At 43.3% G+C, this 24,271-nt stretch overlaps 1 protein-coding gene across 17 annotated transcripts in view; it reads right to left on the bottom strand.

Annotated features, from left to right (window-relative positions):
* ZDHHC14 (zinc finger DHHC-type palmitoyltransferase 14) overlaps nucleotides 1-24,271 on the bottom strand; it is a 650,690-nt gene that overhangs the window by 585,889 nt on the left and 40,530 nt on the right. For 14 of the 17 annotated variants that reach the window (XR_011321957.1, XR_011321956.1, XR_011321955.1 and 11 more), the window contains one exon: nucleotides 1,143-2,310. The exons of the other annotated variants lie outside the window; for them this stretch is intronic. Coding sequence is in view for 11 of the 14 variants with exons in the window: in XM_069769386.1 (XP_069625487.1) it covers nucleotides 1,143-1,381 (239 nt within the window). In the remaining 3 variants the exon portion in view is untranslated. The remainder of the gene's footprint in view (nucleotides 1-1,142; nucleotides 2,311-24,271) is intronic. 17 annotated transcript variants of the gene reach the window in all.

Raw genomic sequence — 24,271 nt, 5'->3', positions numbered from 1 at the left:
CGATCCCGAAGTCCCCAGGTAACCAGGGTAAACAACGGGTTACTAAGCGCAGGGCCATTGTAAATGTAAAAAAAAAAAAAAAAAAAAAAGCTACATTTACATTCCCGGTGTCTGGTCATGTCCCTCGCCTTCAGCTTCCTGTACTGACTGAGCGCCGGCCGTAAAGCACAGCGGTGACGTCACCGCTGTGCTTTACGGCCGGCCGGCGCTCACCAGTCAGTGCACTGCGGGAAGCTGAAGGCGAGGGACGTGACCAGACACTATGAATGTAAGTATGTAGTGTTTTTTTTTTTTTACATTTACAATGGTAACCAGGGTAAACATTGAGTTACTAAGAGCGGCCCTGCGCTTAGTAACCCGATGTTTACCCTGGTTACCAGTGAAGACATCGCTGAATCGGCGTCACACACGCCAATTCAGCGATGTCAGCCGGAGATCAGCGACAAAATAAAGTTCTGATCTTTCCCCAGCAACCAACGATCTCCCAGCAGGGGCCTGATCGTTGGTCGATGTCACACAACGATTTCGTGAACGATATCGTTGCTACGTCACAAAAAGCAACGATATCGTTAACGATATCGTTATGTGTGATGGTACCTTAACTCCTATTGGCCAAACCTGGTGACAGGTTCCCTTTAAAAGGATCAATATTGACTTTTAGGATTGCTACTTCCAATGGCTCGAACTAGAGTTGAACTCCTTTTCATCCCTTATTTGCATTTAACTTAATGAAAACTTATGCTCAGTTTTATTTTGGTGCATTATTTCTAATTAATTCAAATTTTCTGTTAACTGTCACATTTTTATACTACAAATGCATTTAGAAAAAAAAAACTAAGTTGAATCTGCACCAAAAAGCAGAGGAGATTAATACATATTTTGGTGCAAACACCTACAGAAAACAAATAAATGTCTTCACCCAGGAACAGGGCCTAATAATGATCAGCCAGTAGAAGAGGTGGTTAAATTATTGGGCCTCAAATACACTCACTAATGTTACCCATAACAGGATGCTTTAGGTCACAAAACAATCTCTTACCTGTGCATCTCTGCTAAATATTGTAGAAGGTTATGTGCCAAGTAACCAGGAGGAAAATCAGACCAGGAAAACAACATTTTTCAGTGAAATAAAAAGAACTTACTCAAAAGAAAAGAAGAGCCCACTGGTGACCAAGATCAAGATCAGGGTGATGTAGAAGACTCCAGTCTGCCTGGCCATCATAATCCTACCATTGCAGAAGAACCTGTTCCTCCCAGGAAAAACTTCCCATTTTCGCTTTATGGCAGTTTTCTTCTTGCCAGGAGACTCCATGGGGGAGGATCCGTGAGTGTTACTTTCACTATGACCACACTCTTTCAAAGGCCCACCTCCTGGAGTCATCAACTGAAGAGAGCTATGTCTGCAAATATGAATGTATGAAATCCCTGTGGGCGATGAAGGCAATCCAACAAGATAATGTTAATCCAGACAAGGAACCAAACTTTCAACATAGAGTCAAACCTAGCTTATTTCCAATTTTATCATCACCATTTTGCTGATTAGATGCTAGGGCCTTTATGCCAGAAGATTTAATTATCCAGTAAATGGGTGTTCAGATGCTTGTCAACAAGTTAGCAAATAAATGAATATGGTTAAGGAGGAATGCAGCCCAACAGACAGTTTAGAGAACTCCACAGGCAGTTCCTTATATTTTGCTTACAATGTCTTTTTGCATTGGCAGTCATATGAGCGGTAAAATAGACAGCTTAACTTCACAGGGCCTAGTAAATTCTCTTCTCCACACATCACATGGTTTCCAATATACATTCACCATTACAACTTATAGCACTGGAGGCATGCGATTATGGATGAGGTTATAAGAGATTGTAAGGATATCGCCATGGAAACCTTAATCACATCAAGTCTACGTAGTAATCCAGATAAGAAGCAAAAACAAAAAGCTAATGATTGTAGCAGAGCAACTTGAATCTTTTGGTAAAACCACTCTGGTAACAACCCCCCCGAGAGACTTGTGTAAAGAAAAAGCTTTTATTTAGGTTGCTTCCTGTTACACACTACAATCCTCTTCCTTCTGTAACGGATAAAGAACAGTCATACTGGAGGAAGTAGCAACAAGCTTTCAGACAATTCAAGGTTCATATTTCTTCACAAATCTTGTGTCTACAGACAAGGAAGGAACACAGCCCAAAGGCAAGAGGCCTGTGTGAAGAGCATCACAATAATCCACAGGTATCTTCTGTCCTCCACCACCAGTCTCCACAATCCTTCAGACTAGCTTCTAACATGTGGCACATCCATATCTTGAATAACTATGGAACAGAAAAAAAATATATTTTTTTTATTCACAATTTCATATACACACTTTGGGCTGATTCAACATGAGGGCTTATTTAAAGTCACTTGTCTTGTGGTATGCACTGACTGGCATAAAGAAACAAATTCAACAAAATTATGCGCATGATTCATGAGTTTTATCCAGTCAAGAAGTCTCCATTTTTAATATTTAACCTGCCGTGCTACAGTTCCACTAAGATGTCACACAATGTGCACCAAAATCCCTCCAGGGAAGGACTGGAAGACTTTTCAAAAGATCACAAAAAAATGAATCAAACAAAAGCATCAGCAAGCCCTACACTACACACAAATGGGCAAACAAGTAAGACAAAAAAAAAACTGCCATAAATAGATGAAAATGGCACACAAAAAAAAATGCAATAACAAACTGAGCCTTTTTCTTCAGGCAGTATTGAAAGAATATGGGATAACCTCTCCATAGAGATTGTCAAACACAAATTTATGTTCCTTTCCGGACTGGAAAAGAAAATCTGGATCAGGGTGGATAAAAATCAATCGGGATTTTTTTGATTTACCCGTATATACTCGAGTATAAGCCGACCCGAGTATAAGCCGACCCCCCTAATTTTGCCACAAAAAACTGGGAAAACTTATTGACTCGAGTATAAGCCTAGGGTGGAAATGCAGCATTTACCGGTGAATTTCAAAAATAAAAATAGATCATTATTGCCCCATAGCTGTGCCATATAGTGCTCTGCACCGTTCATATTTCCCCATAGCTCTGCCATATAGTGCTCTGCACCGTTCATATTTCCCCATAGCTCTGCCATATAGTGCTCTGCACCGTTCATATTTCCCCATAGCTCTGCCATATAGTGCTCTGCACCGTTCATATTGCCCCATATCTGCCCCATATAGTGCTCTGCACCGTTCATATTGCCCCATATTGTGCTCTGCATTGTTCATATTGCCCCATATAGTGCTCTGCACCGTTCATATTGCCCCATAGATGCTCGGTATAAATCTGTGCCGCCGCTGCAATAAAAAAAAAAAAAAGCCATACTCCCCTTTCTTGATTGCAGCTCCCAGCGTCCGGTCCCGGCGTCTCCCCGCTCTGACTGATCAGGCAGAGGGCGCCACGCACACTATGCGTCATCGCACCCTCTGACCTGCACAGTCAGAGCGCAGATAGACGCCGGGAAGATGGAGCGGCGCCCGGCAGCTGGAACGCGGACAGGTGAATATGACATACTTACCTGGTCCCGACGTCCGGCTCCCCTTGCCGTCCCACGGTCTTCTGTGCCGCAGCCTCTTCCTCCATCAGCGGTCACCGGCACCGCTGATTAGAGAAATGAATAGGCGGCTCCACCCCTATGGGAGGTGGAGCCGCTTATTCATTTCTCTAATGAGGGGTCCCACGTGTCCGCTGAAGAGGGGAAGAAGCTGCAGCACAGAAGACCGTGGGACGGCAGGGGGAGCGCCAGGATCGCTGGGACTAGGTAAGTATGCCTCAGCGCCCTCTCCCCCTCACCCGCCGACCCCACCGCTACCGTGACTCGAGTATAAGCCGAGAGGGGCACTTTCAGCCCAAAAATGTGGGCTGAAAATCTCGGCTTATACTCGAGTATATACGGTAAATCGGATTTTTTTTATTTAAAATCGGATTTTTTTCAATAAACTGCTTTTTGAGGAAAATATTTTACCATCCAAAGGTTCTTCCATCATGAGAAAGCTGAGTTGTTTAACTCAGTAGAATAAAGGCTGTATATGTGTAACATTCACAATGCCATGCTCTTCCAGAGGTTTCTGTAGGATTAGTGGGCAGTTTCTCTCCTATATTATCACAGATGCTCGCTTTACTTACGCAGTTCTCAAAACTGAATTTGACTCCGCAGAGGTCCCAGCCTCTTCTTCACGGCAAAAATGTTACAACATGAACAGAGTTGAGATAAAGACCTTAATCCTATTGTTCTACAAACCTATGAATACAGAATCAACCCCTTCAGTGCCAAGTCCAAGAAGTTAGACAATATGTTTCTGATTGTTTGGAGTGGAATAGATCTGCACAACACAAGAAGAATGTGAATCTAAGTGTGAGGAGGAGGAAGGGCAAGCAGACAAGAAAATGAAAGTGAAACTTTGAGCACAATACTGCAGCATAGCCACAGACAGATAAGTCTGGATCTGTTTGTGTGTGCGATCTGAGGTTTATTACATTCTTTCCTTATAATGGCAGCAGGCCGTAAAAGAGACCCAGTTTGGGAATATTTTAATGAAGCTCCTTCGCCTATCGGTAAGGCAGGCATGCGTGCAAAATGCAAACGATGCAACAAAGAGATGCAAGGCCTGGTGGCGCGAATGAGGCAACATCATGAGAAGTGCAGTGATGAAGATGACCAAAGAAACACTTCTGAACAGGCAGGATCTTTAGGTTGGTAAACATTTTTATTGAATCCTATTTCTAAAGAGTGAACTGTCATGTGTGAGAAAAATTATATTTCTTATTATTACTGCATGTTACTGTCATTTGGTACAGTTATGAAGAAAAACAAATATTCCTTTTGGGGCAGGGGCAGTGATGTGTTGTGTACAATAAGCAGAAATTGTATAAACAATAAAATAACAGCATTGACTTTTTGTTTAGGGGAATTCATGGATTCTGGAAACTATCCACCTCCAAGATCACCATCATCCTGTTCTACAGTTTCAGAGTTATCCATCCAGGATATCACCATCACCGAAAAGGAAGAAAAAACCTTTACCTCCTGGAACCACCATAGATAGGTTTGTGATAAGAACTAGCAGATTAGAAAAAGTTGATTGATGAAAAAATTGCCCAGTTTATTTATGCAACGAACTCTTCTTTCCGTCTGACTGAGAACCCACATTTCATTAATATGGTTCAGTCACTGAGACCAGGATACAGTCCACCCAGCAGAGCTGATGTTGCAGGGAAACTGCTGGATCAAGTGTATGACAGAGAAATGGAGCAATGTGCAACAGCTCTGGAGGGTAAAATTGTTAACCTAAGGTGGAGTAATGTCCACAATGATCCTATTGTATGTGCTTGTATAACAACAGAAGAAGGTAAAGTCTTCCTTGCACAAACAACTGATACGTCAGGAAATGCACACAGCAGAATACTTACAAGAAGTGGCAGTAAAAGCTATAACGACATGTGAACAAAAATTCAAATGTCTAGTACGCAGTTTGGTCACTGACAATGCTGCAAACGTATCCAAGATGAGAAAAGATTTAGAAGAGCAGGGAGGGAATACAAAGCTGCTAATAACATATGGTTGCAGTGCTCATTTGCTGCATCTCTTAGCCAAAGACTTAAGTGTTCCAGAAATAAAGGCTAATGTTGTTGAAATTGCTAAATACTTCCGTAATAATAATTTTGCTGCAGCAGCTCTGAAAAGGATGGGTGGAACCAAGCTAACGCTCCCACAAGATGTTAGATGGAACTCTGTGGTGGACTGTTTTGAGCAGTATATCAAAAACTGGCCTATTCTGATGACACTTTGTGAAGAAAATCGAGATAAAATAGATGGCACTGTCACGGCCAAAATCCTCAACATTGGGCTTAAGAGAAATGTTGAACATATGCTGAGCTTCCTGAAACCCATCTCTCAAGCTTTAAACAAAATACAGAAAAATAGCTGTTTTATTGCGGATGCTGTTGAAATTTGGAAGGAACTGAGTGAACACTTAAAAACAGAACTACACATGGACAGAATTAAATTACAAGCAGTAAACAAACGAATGGGACAAGCACTGACTCCAGCTCATTTTTTGGCAAATATTGTCAATATCCAATATCAGGGTCAAAACCTAAGTGCTGAGGAAGAGGAGTTAGCTATGACATGGGTATCCAGCAATCATCCATCTTTAATGCCAACTATAATAAACTTCAGAGCTAAGGGGGAACCATTCAAGAAATATATGTTTGCTGAAGATATTTTAAGGAAGGTCACACTAGTAAATTGGTGGAAGTCACTTAAGCGCTTGGATTTAGAGACTGTTCAAGTAATGATTTCACTTTTAACAGCAGTAGCTTCTTCTGCAGGCGTTGAAAGAATATTCTCTTCCTTTGGACTCATTCATTCTAAATTGAGAACCCAATAAAGCAGGAAAGCTTGTTTTTCTTTTCCAGATTATGAATAGGAACAAAGAAGATGAAGATGACGACAAGTGAGCTACAGAGGACAGCAGGGACAGTAGTATTTAAGTTTTTCATGTGTCGGCAGGGCTGACAGTCTAAGTTTCTTATAATATATATATATTTTGTTTGGCCAAATTAGTTAACAAACATGGATGTTTGTTTAAGCAAATAACTTATGCTGTAATGTTGTTATTGTTTCAGTTGAATAAATCTATTTAAATTGTTATTAACCCCTTAGTGACCGAGCCAAATTTTTGAAATCTGACCAGTGTCACTTTATGTGGTAATAACTCTGCAACGCTTCAACAAATGCCAGTGATTTTGAGATTGTTTTTTCGTGACACATTATACTTTATGATAATGGTAAATTTAGTTCAACATTTTTTGTGTTTATTTATAAAAAATATAAAAAATTTGAGAAAAAGTTAAAAAATTAGCAATTTTCTAAATTTGAATGATTATCCCTTTAATCCAGATAGTCATACAACAGCAAACCATTAATAAATAACATTTCCCACATGTCGGCTTTACATCAGCACCATTTGTAAAATGTTATTTTATTTTGTTAGCATTTTAGGAGGTTTAAAAATGTAGCAGCAATTTTTCATTTTTTCAAAGAAATTTACCACATTTATTTTTTTAGGGACTTATCCATGTTTGAAGTGACTTTAGGGGTCCCATATATTGGGAAACCCCCAAACGTGATACCATTTTAAAAACAGCACCCCTAAACATATTGAAAACTGCTGTCAGGTAGTTTATTAACCCTTCAGGTGCTTTACAGGAATTAATGCAAAGTGACATGACAGAAATGAAAATGTGTATTTTTACCACCTAAATGTTGCTAACTTCTAAACAGATTACTATAGCCGTCAGACTCTAAGGCCGCTATTTGGTCATGAATTGCCATCGCAAACATCAAGACCACAAAATCATGATCTAAGTGCACCAATTGGGATAAAGAAGAAGCCCCCACACTCTGTTAACCATTTATAATGAAGTAGTCACTATTGACAGCAGCATCTAAGGGGTTAAACAGATTTGGACGGTGCAAATACTGATCATGGCTGATACAGCAAGTTGTCAGCTATAGTGTACAACCAACAGATGCTGGATTGTCATCTGTATGGGGAGGCCATTCTCTTATATGTCAGGTCAGTTAAAAGGCGTATTGGCGGTCATTAAGGGGTTAAGGTCAGGATTATTTTTCTCCTTCCTAAGTACAACAGAACAGTGGTGTCCAAATATGAATGATTAACCCATTAAACTGGGGAGAAAAAAGTAATAAAAAGTGATTCTAAAAATCTTCATCTACTTGCATGTTAAAGTAGCAAGAACTAGTTTAGGTAGAAACTTTGATTTAAATCACTGATTTAAATCAAGCCTGACTAGTGATTTAAATCGTGATTTAAATAGTGATTTAAATCAGTTAGATTTAAATCAAATCCACCCTGATCTGGATACACTATATTTTCCTGGTCTTACAATTTACATGATTTTGCTGAGCCCTAAATTCAACACGTAGTTCAAAATTAAATTAGCTACAAAAAAAAAAAAAAAAAAATGTATGGATGCCATTAATTATTAAATCACTAGCGTCCATTATCTGATGGTTCCCCGCACCGTTTATTTACCTTCACCGATGATGTGCTGCACATAAAGATCAGGGCTGCAACCAATCATAAACCTCAGCAGCAATTCCAGTAGGTCAGCCATTGACATGTAATCGTCGTAGGAAAACAGAATAGAGACCATCTGGAACCCTAGCAGCATAGCCCCTGGAAAATGCGGGGGGGGGGGGGGGGGGGGGCGGGGGGATATACACGAGTACCATAAATGTTTATTTTCATGATAGGGAGCTATATGGCTTTTCCTGCACTGCTGACAATGTCCCACAAATGAATTTGAGAGGTCAATATTGATAGAAAAAAAACATTTCGCAGTATAAAACCTACGCGTTTGGAGATCAAACCTCATCTTCAGGATGTAACTAAACCCTAAATAGCGCTATTTGCTCCCCACCTCCATTACGTGTTTTCATGAGTTAACATTTTTGCAATTTGTTTAAATTTGTTAATCCCCCTTCACTGCCCGGCAATTATCGTTTTTTGCTCCCCTTCTGCAAATAGTCACTTACTTTTTCTGGCCATATAGCTGTATGAGGTATCGTTTTTTTTTTTTAGGGTGGAGTTGTACTTTTGAACGACACCATTCATTTTATCATATAGTGGCCCTGCGCTTAGTAACCCGATATTTACCCTGGTTACAAGTGAACACATCGCTGGATCGGCGTCACACACGCCGATCCAGCGATGACAGCGGGTGATCAGCGACCAAAAAAAGGTCTTGATCATTCCCCACGACCAACGATCTCCCAGCAGGGGCCTGATCGTTGGTCGAGGTCACACAACGATTTCGTTAATGATATCGTTGCTACGTCACAAAAAAGGGTGACGTTGCAACGATATCGTTAACGAAATCGTTGTGTGAAGGTACCTTAAGTGTCTCGAATGTTTTAATGACATTCCCAACAAGCAACTGAGACAAGAACCAAATGCCAATGCGCCTCCACTGACCGAACCTCTGCAATCTCTTAAGCTCTGCCAACCTAGTTTCAAACTAAATTGGCGTATATCTCGTAAATTCCGTTACTCCCCTCCATTGCTTAATTTTCTGCCATACTTTCCCCATCATAGCTATTGTTGGGAATTTTTGGAGGTTCATTCTGAATCTACCTGCTTCTAGACTAGCCAACAATGGGCCCTTCCCTACCGCGTGTTCAATGATTATTTCGGCTGACGAGCTTTGTTCTGGATCTCCCCAACCTACCATGTGCTGGCATTGAGATGCTATATAGTAAATCCATGGATTGGGGACCGCCAGACCACCCTCATCCTTTGCCCTTTGCAAATGTTCCAATTTAATGAGCGCCCGCCCACCCTTCCAGATTAAATCCCTAAATAGAGTATTTATCCTATGAAACTTACTCTGAGGTAGCCACACTGGAGCATTATGCAACATGTAGAGGAGCTGAGGCATAAGTATCATTTTGATCAAATTGGCTCTGCCTGCGACCGACAGAAATCGCTTTTTCCAAGCCCCAATCTTCTGCTGGAACCTCCCAAGCAAAGGAGTCAGATTGAGCCGCACATAATCCTCTATTTTATCCGACACCACGATGCCCAGATATTTAAAGTCGTGTACTACTCTTAAGGGAATCCCAGGCCTAAGAGTCAGAGGAGCCACCACGTCCATGGGCAACAATACAGACTTCTCCCAATTAATAGATAATCCGGAAAGAGCCCCAAATTTAGATATACTGTTCATAGCGGCCCCCAGAGACTCCTGTGCATCTTCCAAGAACAATACGTCGTCAGCGTACAGGGCTATTTTTTCTTCATAGTTTCCATACCGGAACACCTTTACGTCCGTGTCCCTCCGTATTGCCACCGCCACGGGCTCTATAGCAATTGCAAACAGCAGAGGAGACAAGGGGCACCCCTGCCACGTTCCCCTATATAAAGGGAAATCCCCCGACAAGACTCCATTTACCCGCATCCTGGCTCTTGGAGGCGCATACATCAGCTGCACCAACCGTATGAACCTCTCACCAAAACCCATAGCCCTCATGACTGCCCATAAACACCGCCACTCCACACTATCAAACGCCTTAGCAGTGTCTAAAGACACCACAACCCTCCGACCCATATTATCCGCCTTTGCCTGCATATTGAGGAACAATCGAAGATTACACGCTGTGGAACTATTGGGCATAAATCCGGACTGGTCCCGGTGTATTAAGATTTTTATCACCTTATTAAGACGGTTAGCCAACATCTTGGCCAAGATTTTGATATCGATCGTTAATAAGGAGATTGGGCGATAAGAAGCTGGATCCCTCGGATCTTTACCCTGTTTTGGCAGAACAACAATTATTGCCTCCCGCATGGACCTCGGCAGCTCCCTCTCCTCCAGACCAGCCTCATACACCTCCAACAAGGCAGGAAGAAGTATCTCTTTATTTTATATACACCTCCCCTGGGATCCCATCTACCCCCGGGGCCTTATCATTGGGCAGAGACCAGTGCGGCATCAAGCTCCTCCAAATTAAACGGCTCTTCGAGAAGTCCCCTATCTGCCACAGAGTCTGGGAAGCTGTACCTCTGTCAAGAAACCATCTACCTCCTCCGTCGTTGGCTGTACCCATGATTTATAAAGATCTGAGTAATACTCCGTCATCGCCTCCAAAATTGCTTTGCAACCAGTGTGCAACCTCCCATCCGTTCCCGTGAAAGCGACTATATGTGTGGAATTTCTCTGCGCCGACACTATTCTGGAAAGGAGATGGCCCGCCTTGTCCCCCTCTTCAAAGTATTTAGCAGTTTGGAACATTATTCTACGCTCCGCTGTTTTCATTGCCATCTGACATACTCTATTCTGCGCCACCTTTAACCTTCCCTGCGCCTCTGGGGATTGATAGTTAGTGCCTCCTCAGCCTCCTTTAACTCTTATCATTATCTGATCCTTCCTCCCTGTTTCTGCCTTGACTCGGGATATCCCCTTAATACAGAGCCCTCTGAAATAAGCATTCATGGTCTCCCATACCGTCAATACCGAAGCCGACCCAGCATTAATTAAAATATTCCTCAATTTTCCCCCCTTTTGCCATCTAAATCAATAAGGTGTAGCCAGAACGGATTTAACCTCCACATGCACCCCCTAGCAGGCAAGGATCCCACCCCTTCAAGTATCACACTCATGGGGGAATGATCAGATATTGTTCTAGCCATATACGTTACCTCCCCAACAAGACCTAACATCTGTGAATTACCCAAGGCCAGATGTATTTTTTTTTTTTTTTTTTTAACCATTCAATTTTTATTGAGAAAACAGAGTACAATTAAAATGCAACAAGGAAAGGAAAAAGGGGGGAGGAAGGGGGAGGGGAAGAGGCAGACATAAATGTAAATATCCACGATCAAGAATGAAACAAAAAAAAAAATTACAATACATGGGTGCATACATAGCTATGATATCAAACAATTGAGTCAGCTGGCAGAAGGGGGATGGTGGTCAGGCGAGGAAATAAAGGGTGAGGAGACCCAAGGGTCCCACCACGTAAGTACCTTGTTCTTTTTTGCAAGACAGTCCGCAGTAATCGACTCATAACTAAAGTGCAGATTAATTTTGGATATCAATTCAGGTCTGGAGGGAATATTAGAAGATTTCCAGTGCTTTGCAATACATTGTCGGGCCGCCACAAGAATATTAGAAATAATGGGTTGAAGGGAAGATGGGAAGTCCAAGAGAGATATACCCAATACTGCTAGAGGGCCAGTTAGGTTGATAGGAATATGGGTCACCTCTGAAAGAATCGCTTCAACCTGACGCCAAAATATTTGCACACTAGGGCAACTCCACCATACATGAGCCAGCGAACCAGAAACACCACAATTTTTCCAGCATAATGGGGAAGAGGAGGGATAAAATTTAGCTAATTTAACAGGAGTGAAGTACCATAGGAGCTGAATTTTTTTGCTTTGTTCGAGGTGACCAAGACACGAAGAGAATTTGGAAGGATGCAGCATAGCCATGCTCCAATCCTCTGGGGAAGCCTCGAATGCAAGGGCACCCTCCCAAGTGGACATAAATGGGAGTCTCTCAGAGAAATCATGGGAGAGGAGGGATTTATAAATGATGGAAATGCAATGATCAATCCACGTGTTTGGTCTGAAAAATCTGTGGATTGGGGTCTCCATACCCAGGGGGGACACGGCCACACCGAAGGAGTTACAATGTTTAAGGGGGCTACGAATTTGGAAATACTGAAAAAAAGCCCTAGGAGGCAAGTTATAGCGAGCAGTGAGGTCCGCAAATGATCTTAGGCCCGACTCATTATAGAGATCATTCACTCGGTGTATTCCGCAGTCCCCCCAGGCAGAGAGAGACAAACCATCTATTGCGTATTCTAATGCTTGAATAGAGACGTAGTCAAATATAAAAGGGAGGTAAGTAGGGCAGAGACCTGTCCAAACCTTAGTGGTGGAGCAAATTGTTTTAAGAGGGGAGCTCCGACTGGGCGGCTGGAGCAAACAGATCTCCAGCAAAAGTTTGAGGGAACCCCTAGGGGCAAAGCACGACTCAATATGGAGCCACTGGAGGGAGGAGTTCCCCTCCCACCAAATCTTAAGGGGGTCTAGGAGAGCAGCTTTGTGGTAAAGGTGGATATTAGGGGCACCAAGACCTCCCCTGGCATATGGGAGAGACATTAGGGAGCGTTTTATTCTATGTGGCTTGTTATTCCAAATAAAACGGTCAATAATTGCTTGAAAAGCAGAGAGGTACTTAGAGGGGATAGCGAAGGGGAGGCATCTAAAAAGATATATAAGTTTAGGGAGAATTAACATCTTAGACGTTTGTATCCTAGCCATCCAGGATAGATGAGAGCAGGCAAGCTGGTCAATTTCTTTTTTAATTTCGTGGAGGGTTGAATCACAGTTAAGGCGAACAATGTTTTTAATATGGGTAATTTGAATACCTAGATAAGTGAATCCGAGCGGAGACCATATAAAGGGGTAAATATTTTGGATTTGAAGTTGGAGAGAGGAAGAGATAAATAGGGGAAAAATTGTGGACTTGGACAGATTTAGCTTATAATAGGAGGCTTCAGCAAATTGGGTAAGAATGGAAGACACTGCAGATAGTGACTGTAGAGGAGCAGAGCAAGACAACACCACATCGTCGGCGTAGAGGCCAATTTTGTGCTCCTGACTTCCCACCATTACCCCCCTAATGTCAGGGCATTGCCTCACCGCAGCCGCCAGGGGCTCCATGACTAAAGCAAAGATGATGGGGGAGAGGGGGCAACCCTGCCGGGTCCCATTTGAAATAGAAAATATACGGGATTTAAAGCCGGCTGAGCGAACTGAGGCACAAGGATTGGAATACAAAGCCATAATAGCTGAAAAAATCTGGCCAGTAAGACCAAATTTGTGCAAAGTAGATGCTATATAGCCCCAGTGCACCCGATCGAACGCCTTTTCCGCGTCGAGAGATAGGAACACACTGGGGAGGCTCCGCCTCTCCACCACATCCAGCAGGTCGATCAAGCGTCTCGTACCATCTCTAGTTTGCCTACCTGGGACAAACCCAACCTGGTCTGAGTGAACCAAGGATGGGAGCACCGATAATAACCTATTGGCCCAGACCTTAGCATATATTTTTACATCACAATTTAGAAGGGCGATGGGACGAAAATTGCCAGGAGAGGTCATAGGTTTCCCAGGTTTAGGAAGTGTCGAAATACAAGCCTCCAGACCCTCTCTCTCAATAGTACCCATAGAGCGCCAGTAGTTAAACGAATGAGAAAAGGAGAGAGGATAGTGAGAAAATGAGAGTAGTATGAGAAGGAAAAGCCATCTGGACCCGGGGCAGAGCGTTTTTTGGCCTCTTTGATTATTTGGGAGATTTCAGTTGCTTCTATAGGGCCGTTAAGGAGCAACAACTGCTCCGGATTAACAGTGGGGAGATTCGCTTTATTCAAAAAAGCGTTGAGTCCTGAGAAGGTTGAGGAGTATTTACGTCAGAATCTAGGTTATATAATGAGGAGTAGTATGAGGCAAATTCTTCAGCGATATGGATTGGGTTGTAAATCCGAGAACCATCTGACTTAAGAAGATAAGCAATTTTGGTTTGGGCTTCTTTTTTTTTTTAACGCGTTTAGCTAGTAAGGCGCCTGCCCTGTCACCCATGGAGTAGAATTTGGCTTTCGATTTCCTGAGCGAATTTTCTGCTCTATGGAGGAGGAGCTGGCGAAGGCGCAGGCGTGCATCAGAAAGATTGGAAAATAATTGAGGGGAGGGGCAGGCTTTGTGGCAAGACTCCAGCCGGGCCACTTCAGCCAAGGCAGATTGAAGATTTAAGTTATACTTGCGTTTAGCTGTCGCAGCCATCTTAATGAAAAGGCCACGAGCCACTGCCTTGTGAGCGAACCAGAGGGAGTCCTCACGCACATCCGCCGAGTCATTAAAGGCAAAGAATTCCTGCAAAGAGTTTTCAATTAGTGTAGAGTTCGCTTGCTCAGAGAGAAGGTGGTCATTAAGGTGCCAGTGTGAAGGGGGTCTGATTGCAAGAGGGTCTTCTAGGGAGACTGACACAGGAGCATGATCAGACCAAGTGATATTACCTATATTTGCAGACATGCAGTGAGGGAGAGCGACATCATTACTAAAATATAATCAATTCTACTGTAAGAACCATGACGAGGGGACCAAAATGTGTAGTCTCTCTCATTACAATGGAGATATCTCCAGATATCGTGTAAATTGTAGGAGCTAATCAGCTGGGCCGCATCACCCCTAGCCACAGCAGCCGATGAACAGTCTAGATTCTTGGATACTGGAATGTTGAAGTCTCCGGCAACTAATTTATGACCATGCTGATAATTACCTAAGATTTGAAATAAATTATTTAGAAATTTAACCTGACCAAAATTTGGGCCATACACAGAGGCAATGGTGTAAGGGGTATTGTTGATTAAACATAAAATTATAATGTATCTGCCCGCGGGGTCGGCTGTAGAACTAATTAGCTGGAAAGAGTTAGCCTTGCTAAAAAAAATTGCCACCCCAGCCTTTTTGGTCTTCCCATTCGCAAAAAATTGGTGGGGGTATAGATTCGAATACATTCTTATATTGTCCCGTTCTAGTAAATGAGTCTCCTGTAAGCATATAATATCGTGTTTGGATTTAGCGAGCTGACGCCAGACAATCGATCTCTTACCAGGGGAGTTGAGGCCGTTAACATTAATAGAATATAAAGAAACACTCATTGTAATATGTTAGGCTACGTTCACATTAGCGTCGCGTCGCTGTTGCGTCGGCGACGCAGCGGCGACGCGCCCCTATGTTTAACATAGGGGACGCGTGCGTCTTTTTGCACGCGTTTTCCGACACGTGCGTCGTTTTAGACGCTAGCGTTGGACGCAAGAAAACGCTACAAGTTGCATTTTTCTTGCGTCCGATTTCGTAAAAAAACGACGCACGCGTCGCAAAACGCGCGCGTTTTTCTGTGCGTCGCGCGTTGCGTCGCCGACGCAGGGCGGCGCAACGCTAGTGTGAACGTAGCCTTACACAATTTGCTGAAGATACGCAAACCCATTACCCACAAAAAAAGCATAAACATGTCGTGGGATACCTCGCAAACTCCATCTGCGATGAGGGGGGGGGGGAAGAGGGAAAGGAGGGGGGAGAGGGAGGGAAGGAGGAGAAGGGAAAAACAAACATACAAAATCCAAACATTTAAACAAGGGAACATCCAGGGAAATCCTGAGTCTGAGGTGAAAATAGAAAACAGTTCACCAATGGGGCAATATGCTGAGCGGAGTCCTGCCAGGAACCAGCCTCAGCAAAAAACTCAGCAAGCAAAAAAAAAAGAGAAAAAAGAAAAAGAACTAGAACTGAGCGGGAAAAAGGAAAAAATAAATTCTTCCAGCCAGGAAATGGTTAAAATAGACACTTCAGGCGACCTTCCAGTCAGGGGTAATACGGCGTCTCCGGGGACCAGATCCTCCAGGTTTGGTGGAAGCAGAGGCAGGAGTGGGCACAGGAGGGTCAAAACCCCATTGGGACAGGGTCTTGGCTGCTTGCGACGGGGATAGGCACGTGGTAAATGAACCGTCTTTACGAATGCAAAGTTTGGTGGGGAAACCCCAGCGGTATAATATACCCTTTTCCCTCAGGATTGAGATGTATGGTGCAAAAGCCCTGCGGAGGGCTAGAGTTCCTGGAGACAGATCAGGGAAAACTGCAATGGTAGCAAATCGTTCAGGTAGCGACTGCTTCGATCTTAGTGCTTGCAGAAATTCCTCCTTCATAACAAAAAAATGGATGCGAGCTAGTACATCTCTGGGTACCGCAGGGTCAAGGCCTGAGGGTTTAGGGATCCGATGAATACGGTCGATCACAACGTCATCTTTGGAATAAAGTGGGAGAATAGATGTGATAAAGTCTTGTAGAAAGGCTCTGAGATCATCAGCCCCAATTGATTCAGCAATGCCTCTTAGTTTCACATTATTTCTCCTGGATCTGTCTTCCAAATCCAGGGTTTTAGCATGAGTTTTGGTAACAAGCAGCTGCAGGTTATCATGAGCTTCCCACAAATCATTGTGAGAAGCTACCAGTTCGGACATTTTATTTTCAAGATGATCCGTGCGGCCTCCCAGCTCCTCCACCTCCCCCCTGAGCTCTGCCATCATGGAACGCATATCCTCCTGCAGGGAGGTACGGAGGTCACCAAGCATGTCTCTGAGCAGCGCTGCTGTAACTGGAGCCTCTGAGAGATCAGCCGCTGCTGTGCTTGAGGCAGAAGACTGAGAGCCTCGGCGTGCAGCTCTGGAGGACCTAGGAGAAAGCGGCGCCATCTTGGGCCTCTGAGGCTGCTGAGGGGTGGCTGCAAAGAAGTCCACAATGCGCCTGGAAGGGTCCCCTGCGCCGGCTTTAGATTTCCCCATACACTCACCGAACGGTAAGGAGCAGGAGTGGGGAGTTCTGGAGGAGAAAGCACCGTCTGTGCACTGCTGTGTGCCGCTTTATGAGTCCTGGGAATGGAGCTCCGACACTACGCAACCTGCACCATCAGAAGTCAGGCCACGCCCCCGGCCAGATGTATTCTTGACAAAGAAGCGAAAGAGGACGAAACACAGGAATACTTGTACACCCCAGGATGAGAAATCCTCCATAGATCATGCAGAGCAGTTTCCCTCGTGATGTCACCAAATGGTGTGCAATTATCACCCATCTTCAACGGCTCTAGTCTCCCCCTATCCCAGTGTGGGTCCGGAATATTGTTAAAGTCCCCTATTATCAAAAATGGTATCCCGGGTGTCTCCTCCAGTATTCCAAAAACTATGTAGATAACCTTTCCACAATATGGAGGGTTAATATAAGTTGAGACCAGCCACATCAGACATCCGTACAATTTACAAAGCAAACATACAAGTCTATCCGACTGATCTATAAACCACTTTGTGATACACAAAAGGTACCCCTGCACAGATGAGGATGCTGACCCCCCTGGAATATGCTGAATATGTGGCATGGTACCCCACATGAACCCATCTCTTGCCCAGAAAATGCATTCTCTCCTTCACCATATGAGTCTCCTGCAGACAGATCACTGACGGCTTGGCATCGTTCAAAAATTTAAACACAGCTTGCCACTTCACATCAGACGCCAAAACCCTGACATTGCAACTCACAATTCTCATTCTTCCCGCCATTTTCCCTCCTCAGTACATATCCCACATTCTTTCATCCATTTGCGGCCAAAGCCACAACCACAGTAACCATGGTGATGTACATTATACAAATATTTCCCCCCAAAAAAAACCCTCCCCCCACACAAGAGAAACATCCCAAACAAATCCCCATTCCATCCTTCCATCCCCTCCTAACAGAACAGTCTGTAAACCCCGTCCAACAGTCCCGCCATTTGTCCCAAACTAATGGGACTCCCACATGACTTGTGGATTGCAGCCTATTTAAATTTCAACTCGAGATCCAACAATAGCCCAACCCCGCCTCATAAGAACACAAAACCCGGGGGGGGGGGGGGGAAGAAGGCAATGGATCCCTCCAAAAAAAAGTGTCAGTAAAAGAGAAACAAGGATAAGAACAAACCGATCTATCATCCCACTGCCCTTTAATTTCACTTGACGCAAAGGTTGCTCGTTGCTGTCCAGCCATCCGAGTGCCTCTTTATCCTCCGTAAAGAAGTGCACTTTCCCTTCAGCGACCACTCTCAATTCGGCCAAGTACATCATCGAGTAAGTGACGACGATATCCCTCAGCCTCTTCTTGATATGGACAAATTTGGCTCTCTGCTTCTGCACCTCTATAGAAAAGTCTCTGGCATATCTGAGAATGGCATCTCTGTCCCGGTAGTGCAAGACCTTGACTAGCACTTGTCTGGGAGGCCCAGGGGGGGGGGGGGGGGGGGAACGCATGAATGCGGTGCGCTCTTCCAATAGCATACATCAGAGATAACTTGTCGGCTCCAATATGGTTTAATAACCATTTTTCAAAGAACTCTGTTGGCGCCGCACCTTCCGTCTTTTCAGGCACCCCAATCAGCCAAACATTATTGCGTCTGGACCTATTTTCAAGGTCATCCATTTTGGCTTGTATGGCAGAAATAGCAGGACTCATACATTTTGTAGCTTTATCCGCTTTAGCAATACAGTCCTCGGCGCCACTAATACGTTTTCCGCCTCTCCCATCCTTTCGTCACGTGCAAGTAATGTTGCATCTTGGACATTTCTGCCTGAAGGACCCCCATCTGCGCAGCCATATTGGTGATAGTCTTGTGACTGTATAAAACCACCTTAAACACATCCTTCAGAGTGGGCTCCTCAGGAATCTGCATTCCAGCAATGCATAGCACAGAGCCTTTCGCGATTCCCCCGCTCTCCTCCTCCTTCACTCCAGTGCTACACCCGCCATCACTGTCTTCTCCCTCCTCCTCCATATCTCCGTGCCCCACAGGCTTATCTTTCACCTTGCCTGTCATCACTGGGCTCTGGATCTCCTCCGTCTGTCGGGCAAAGAGTTGCAGCCTGGCTGCTGCATCTGCTCTCCCAGAATCTTCCCTCGCCATCACAGGCTCCTCTGACAGCATTGCCTCCTGGCCGGCGCCATCTTGAGTCTCTCTTCTGCTCCCCCGCCGCCCTCCTGGAGCTTTTTCTGCTGGTCATTGCTCCGCAGGCACACATCCGCAGGCACCACACCGGACACGGATTCCCTGCCAATTTCAGGTACCTGGACTCCGATTTTACAGGCTGCAATACTGCATATAGCTAATACCGAGCGGGAGCTCCTGCCTCAGACGACCGCTCACATCACGCACAGGCCACGCCCCCCAGTTTTTTTTTTATTTTAGTGAGGGGAAAAAAAGCTGGACAAAAGTCGTTTGTCAACACTTCCTATGATGCATAGCGTGTCCATTTTTGGGGATCTGAGGCTGTGGGTACTAATATTTTGCAATCTGAGCTGACATTTATACCATTTGGGTTAGATAAGAGGTTCTGTTAACCTTTGTTTGCAATGTTGCAGCAGCCAAAAAAAAAAAATTATATATATATATATATATATATATATATATATATATATATATATATATATATATATATATATATATATATATATATATATATAAAAACCAACAAATGAAGGCAGCACTCCAAGTCTTCATGAAGGTAAAAAAAGGTGTCTTTTATTGAACCCACATCTCTGTGCGACGTTTCGGCTCACACTGAGCCTTTTTCAAGCAGTGAGTGTCATTAACAATAATGCTTATATAGGTATAATCTACATACATTTGCATATTTCATTGATAATTAAGCATAAAAACATGTATACATACATAGATCACGATTCGTGTAAATAATCTCATATGTGCAATCCATATCTCCTAACGTGCATGGTGCTAAAGTGCTACTAGATTCCAACATCTTCACTGTTATTATACTCATTTCATCCATATTTCTTATTAATAACCATCCCTCTCATAATATGTCCTATGTTTGTTTACATTCCTTACCCCGCCATACAGGAGTTGAAAACCACATGGAGGATACTGCGTCTGCCATTCTCGGCGTCCTCTCTTCTCTACTGCGCATGTCACAGCGTCATTCCCCTGTGTCACACGCTGTCGGCCAATCCCAAACCTTCCCCAGTGAGTTTCTCTTAGCGCCTGCGCACTAGCCACATATCAGTGCCGAAGCGCTTCGGCACTGATATGTGGCTAGTGCGCAGGCGCTAAGAGAAACTCACTGGGGAAGGTTTGGGATTGGCCGACAGCGTGTGATCAGCGTGTGATCTATGTATGTATACATAGCCGACAGCGTGTGATCAGCGTGTGATCTATGTATGTATACATGTTTTTATGCTTAATTATCAATGAAATATGCAAATGTATGTAGATTATACCTATATAAGCATTATTGTTAATGACACTCACTGCTTGAAAAAGGCTCAGTGTGAGCCGAAACGTCGCACAGAGATGTGGGTTCAATAAAAGACACCTTTTTTTACCTTCATGAAGACTTGGAGTGCTGCCTTCATTTGTTGGTTTTTGTATTTATGTGGGCAGATGAGTGGACCAATCTGCCCAGAAGGCCTGGCACCCACCGGTGAGCATTGTGCTGTTCCAATTTTTTATGATATATATATATATATATATATATATATATATATATATATATATATATATATATATATATATATATATATATATATATATATATATATATATATATATATATATATATATATATATTTCTGGCATTTTACTTTTTTTATTGCAATGCTGTGTACCGATTGGATTAACTTATTTTACATTTTGATTGTTCAGAAATGACCGATCTTAGCGGTACCAAATTAATGTGTTTATTTTTAATGTGGCAAAAGGGGATAACGTGAACTTGTTTTATCAAATAAAAAAAAAAAAAAAAAAAAAAACAAGTTTACCATCTTCAATAGTCCCCCCTAGGAAACCCGTAATGATCCGATTGCCGTGCTTCAGCATGGCTATGCACAGTTGTGTGAAAGTATTTACCCCTTTCCTGATTTCCTATTTTGCGTATGTCACATTTTAGACCACCAAACAAAATTAGATATTAGCCAAAGATAACAAAAGTAAAACACAAAATGCAGTTTTTAAAATGAAGGTCTTTATTATTATTAAGGGAAAAAGTAATCCAAACCTACAAGTCCTTGTGTGAAAAATCTTAGTTACTTACCGGATTTTACAGAGCCCATGACAGCACCACCTGAGAGGGGGTATCCGCCCACCAGGACAGGAAACCTACTGAATAAAAAAGGTGGTACCTCTCCTCCGAATCAGTTTGTTATGAAAACATGAGGACCTCCAGACAGTAAAAACAATCACCAAATACATTCTTCTTAACACCCTTAAAAGTGCACAACACAAGTGACAAAGCAGGGGGAGGGAATATAAGGGTGCTGTCATGGGCTCTGTAAAATTCCATAACTAAGATTTTTTTTTCCCCCCTTCACCCATGACAGCACCACCTGAGAGATTTATATATATCAAAGCACCCTAGGGAGGGATCATCGCTTGGAATACTTTCCTCCCAAAGGATAGGAAGTCTGTGTTCCTCTGCAGTCTTTGATTTTCTACAGGAGGGAAGAACTACCTCCTGACTCCTATGAAACGTCGAGACCACTTTGGGTAGATGTTGGATTTGGCCTCAAAACCACTATCATCTGATACCTGCATAAAAGGATGATTAATAGATAGAGCCTGTAAATCACTAACCCTGTGGGCTGACGTCAGGGCCACTAGTATCACTGTTTTTAGTGTTAGTATTTCATCTGATACTTCATGTAAGGGCTCAAAGAGCGATCTTGTTAAGGCTTCCAGAACTAGATTTAAGTCCCATGGATGCATTTTTGGAGCTGGCATAGGACTTGACCTCTGGCATGGTTTAAGGAACCTAGCCACCCATCTATCAACGGACAGGTTATAGTTATATAGGGCTGTTAAGGCGGATACCTGCACTTTAAAAGGTGCTGGTGGCTAGGCCCATTTCCATACCCTCTCTGAAGGAACTCTAATATATTGTGATTGGGATCGTACCACCAACAAACTGCCCTGAAAAAGCTTAAAACTTAGCCCATATCCTGCTGTATATCCTAGTTGTTTAAGGCTTCCTACTCTGCATCAGGGTAGCTACCAAGGCCAGAGAACCCTTTCTGTGCTAGTAGCACCCTCTGTTTATGTTTTTAGCCAGGGAGGGGCAATAACCATGGACCCTCTCCAGGCTATTAATATCTGCCCTCAGTCACTAGCTTTACTACTCTGGCGGAGAAAATTGCGCGGGAGCCCACGCCAATTTTTTCCGCCATTTAACCCTTAAATATAATAGCTAGAATGCCCAAATTTTGCATATACACACACTACTGACATTAGTAGTGTGGAATATGCAAAAAAAATGGTGAAATGAGATGGTTTACTGTATGTAAACCAGGTCTCAAATCATGTCGGGTTTAGGAAGGAGAAAGCAAAAGCTGGTAATTGAATTACCAGCTTTAAAGCTATCTAGCGCTGCATTAAATATATATATATATATATATATATATATATATGTCTCCCTGACATATATGTATATATACCTATTCTATGTGTATATATCTACTCTAATCTAACCTGTCAGTGTGATTTTACTGTACTCTGCGCTGAATTACCGGCTTTTCAAAGGACACGGGTGCGTAAAAATCGGACAGCAATACGGATGTCATACGGATGTTGCGATAAAAAAAAAAAAAAAAAATCGCATGACACTCGCAGACGTTACATCAGTTTTTTCGGTCCGTGGATCGGACCGTTTTTTTCTCACACAAGTGGAGATGAGCCCTAAGTCTAAGACACTCATGTATCAGCCTGGAAACAAGATCTTGATTGCCGATTTTTGTATAAATCAAGTTTATTGATGAGAGCAGAAAAAATACAGGTGAACGGTACAATCAAATAAATCAACAGGATACTAGTCAGAGTTACAAGTTAATCAAGTGATACGATATCACCTCACCATGAATCTTGCAATGTAACATTCTGGTAGATGATACCATTGGTTATGTTGGTATTATAAAGTATTAACAATAAGGAACAACAGGAATAGTTGATAACCATTACTAAATCTTTTTATGATTATTCGAGAATCACAATGTTCATTCAAACTAAATAAGGAGAAGACAAAGAAAGTAAGAAAAAGAAGAGGGAGGGGGATAGAGAGAAGAGGAGAGGAATGGGTGGGGGAGTGGAATGTGCTGGAAAAGATCACGGCCGCCATCCCGCCCCAGCAGCCGGGGCGCAAGCTGAAAAATGATCCAGTAATGAACGAGGTCGAGCCACGTAGCACATCAGGTTCTAGAAATCCAGAGATCCAGATCAGGAGTTTCCCTAAAAGCTATCCAGGGAGCCCATGTATTGTAAGTTTTGTCTACATTGCCTGGAGACTGATTGATCAACCGCTCCATTCTATAAATGTCATTGAGCTCTGCCACAAACTCCGCACGTGAAGGAAATTGTTCCTGTTTCCAAAAGCGTGGGATCAGGTTCCTGACTGCAGTGAGAAGGTGTCTGAGGATGCCCCTCTTAAACCGAGATATCGACAGGTCACATAGGGACAATAGCGCTAGGCTTGCTGAGGGTTGGATCTGTGTGATAGACAACTTATTATGAAGTTCAAAGACGGTCAACCACAGGTCATTTATGGGGGGGCAATCCCACCAAATATGCATATAAGAGCCTATCTCCCTTAAGCATCTCCAACAGGTGTCAGGAGTCGTGGGGAACACTGCATGCACCATAGAGGGACATCTGTACCATCTTGTCAGAATCTTATAGCTCCTCTCCTGTGACACCGCGCATAATGACGACCTAAACGTGAAGAGAAGGATTTTCTCCCTGTCTTCCGGTGATAAGGGCCTTCCCAGATCGCCCTCCCATTTTGAGAAAAACAGTGGCGAACCCCGCAGCGAAGCCCTCCCTGGAAAGTTTTATATAGTAGTGAGACAGTATGATCCGGAGGGCTTATTGATGTGCAAAGCATCTCAAAAGGAGTTAACGGCCTGCCAATATTGGTTTGTTTAGAGATCACGTAAATAAAACTTTTAAGTTGTTCGTAGAAAAACCAATCAGCAGGGGGTGCTTCGTCCTCCGGAAATGGTTCCTGAAGGGATTTCATTCCAGATTCATTTAAATAGTCATGAAGAATGGGTTTGGAGTCT

This window comes from Ranitomeya imitator, chromosome 5 (genome assembly GCF_032444005.1).
Source record: "Ranitomeya imitator isolate aRanImi1 chromosome 5, aRanImi1.pri, whole genome shotgun sequence".
NCBI classification, from domain to species: Eukaryota; Metazoa; Chordata; class Amphibia; order Anura; family Dendrobatidae; genus Ranitomeya; species Ranitomeya imitator.
The sequence above is the reverse complement of the archived record's forward strand: the minus strand, read 5'-3'. Positions and strand labels throughout refer to the sequence as shown.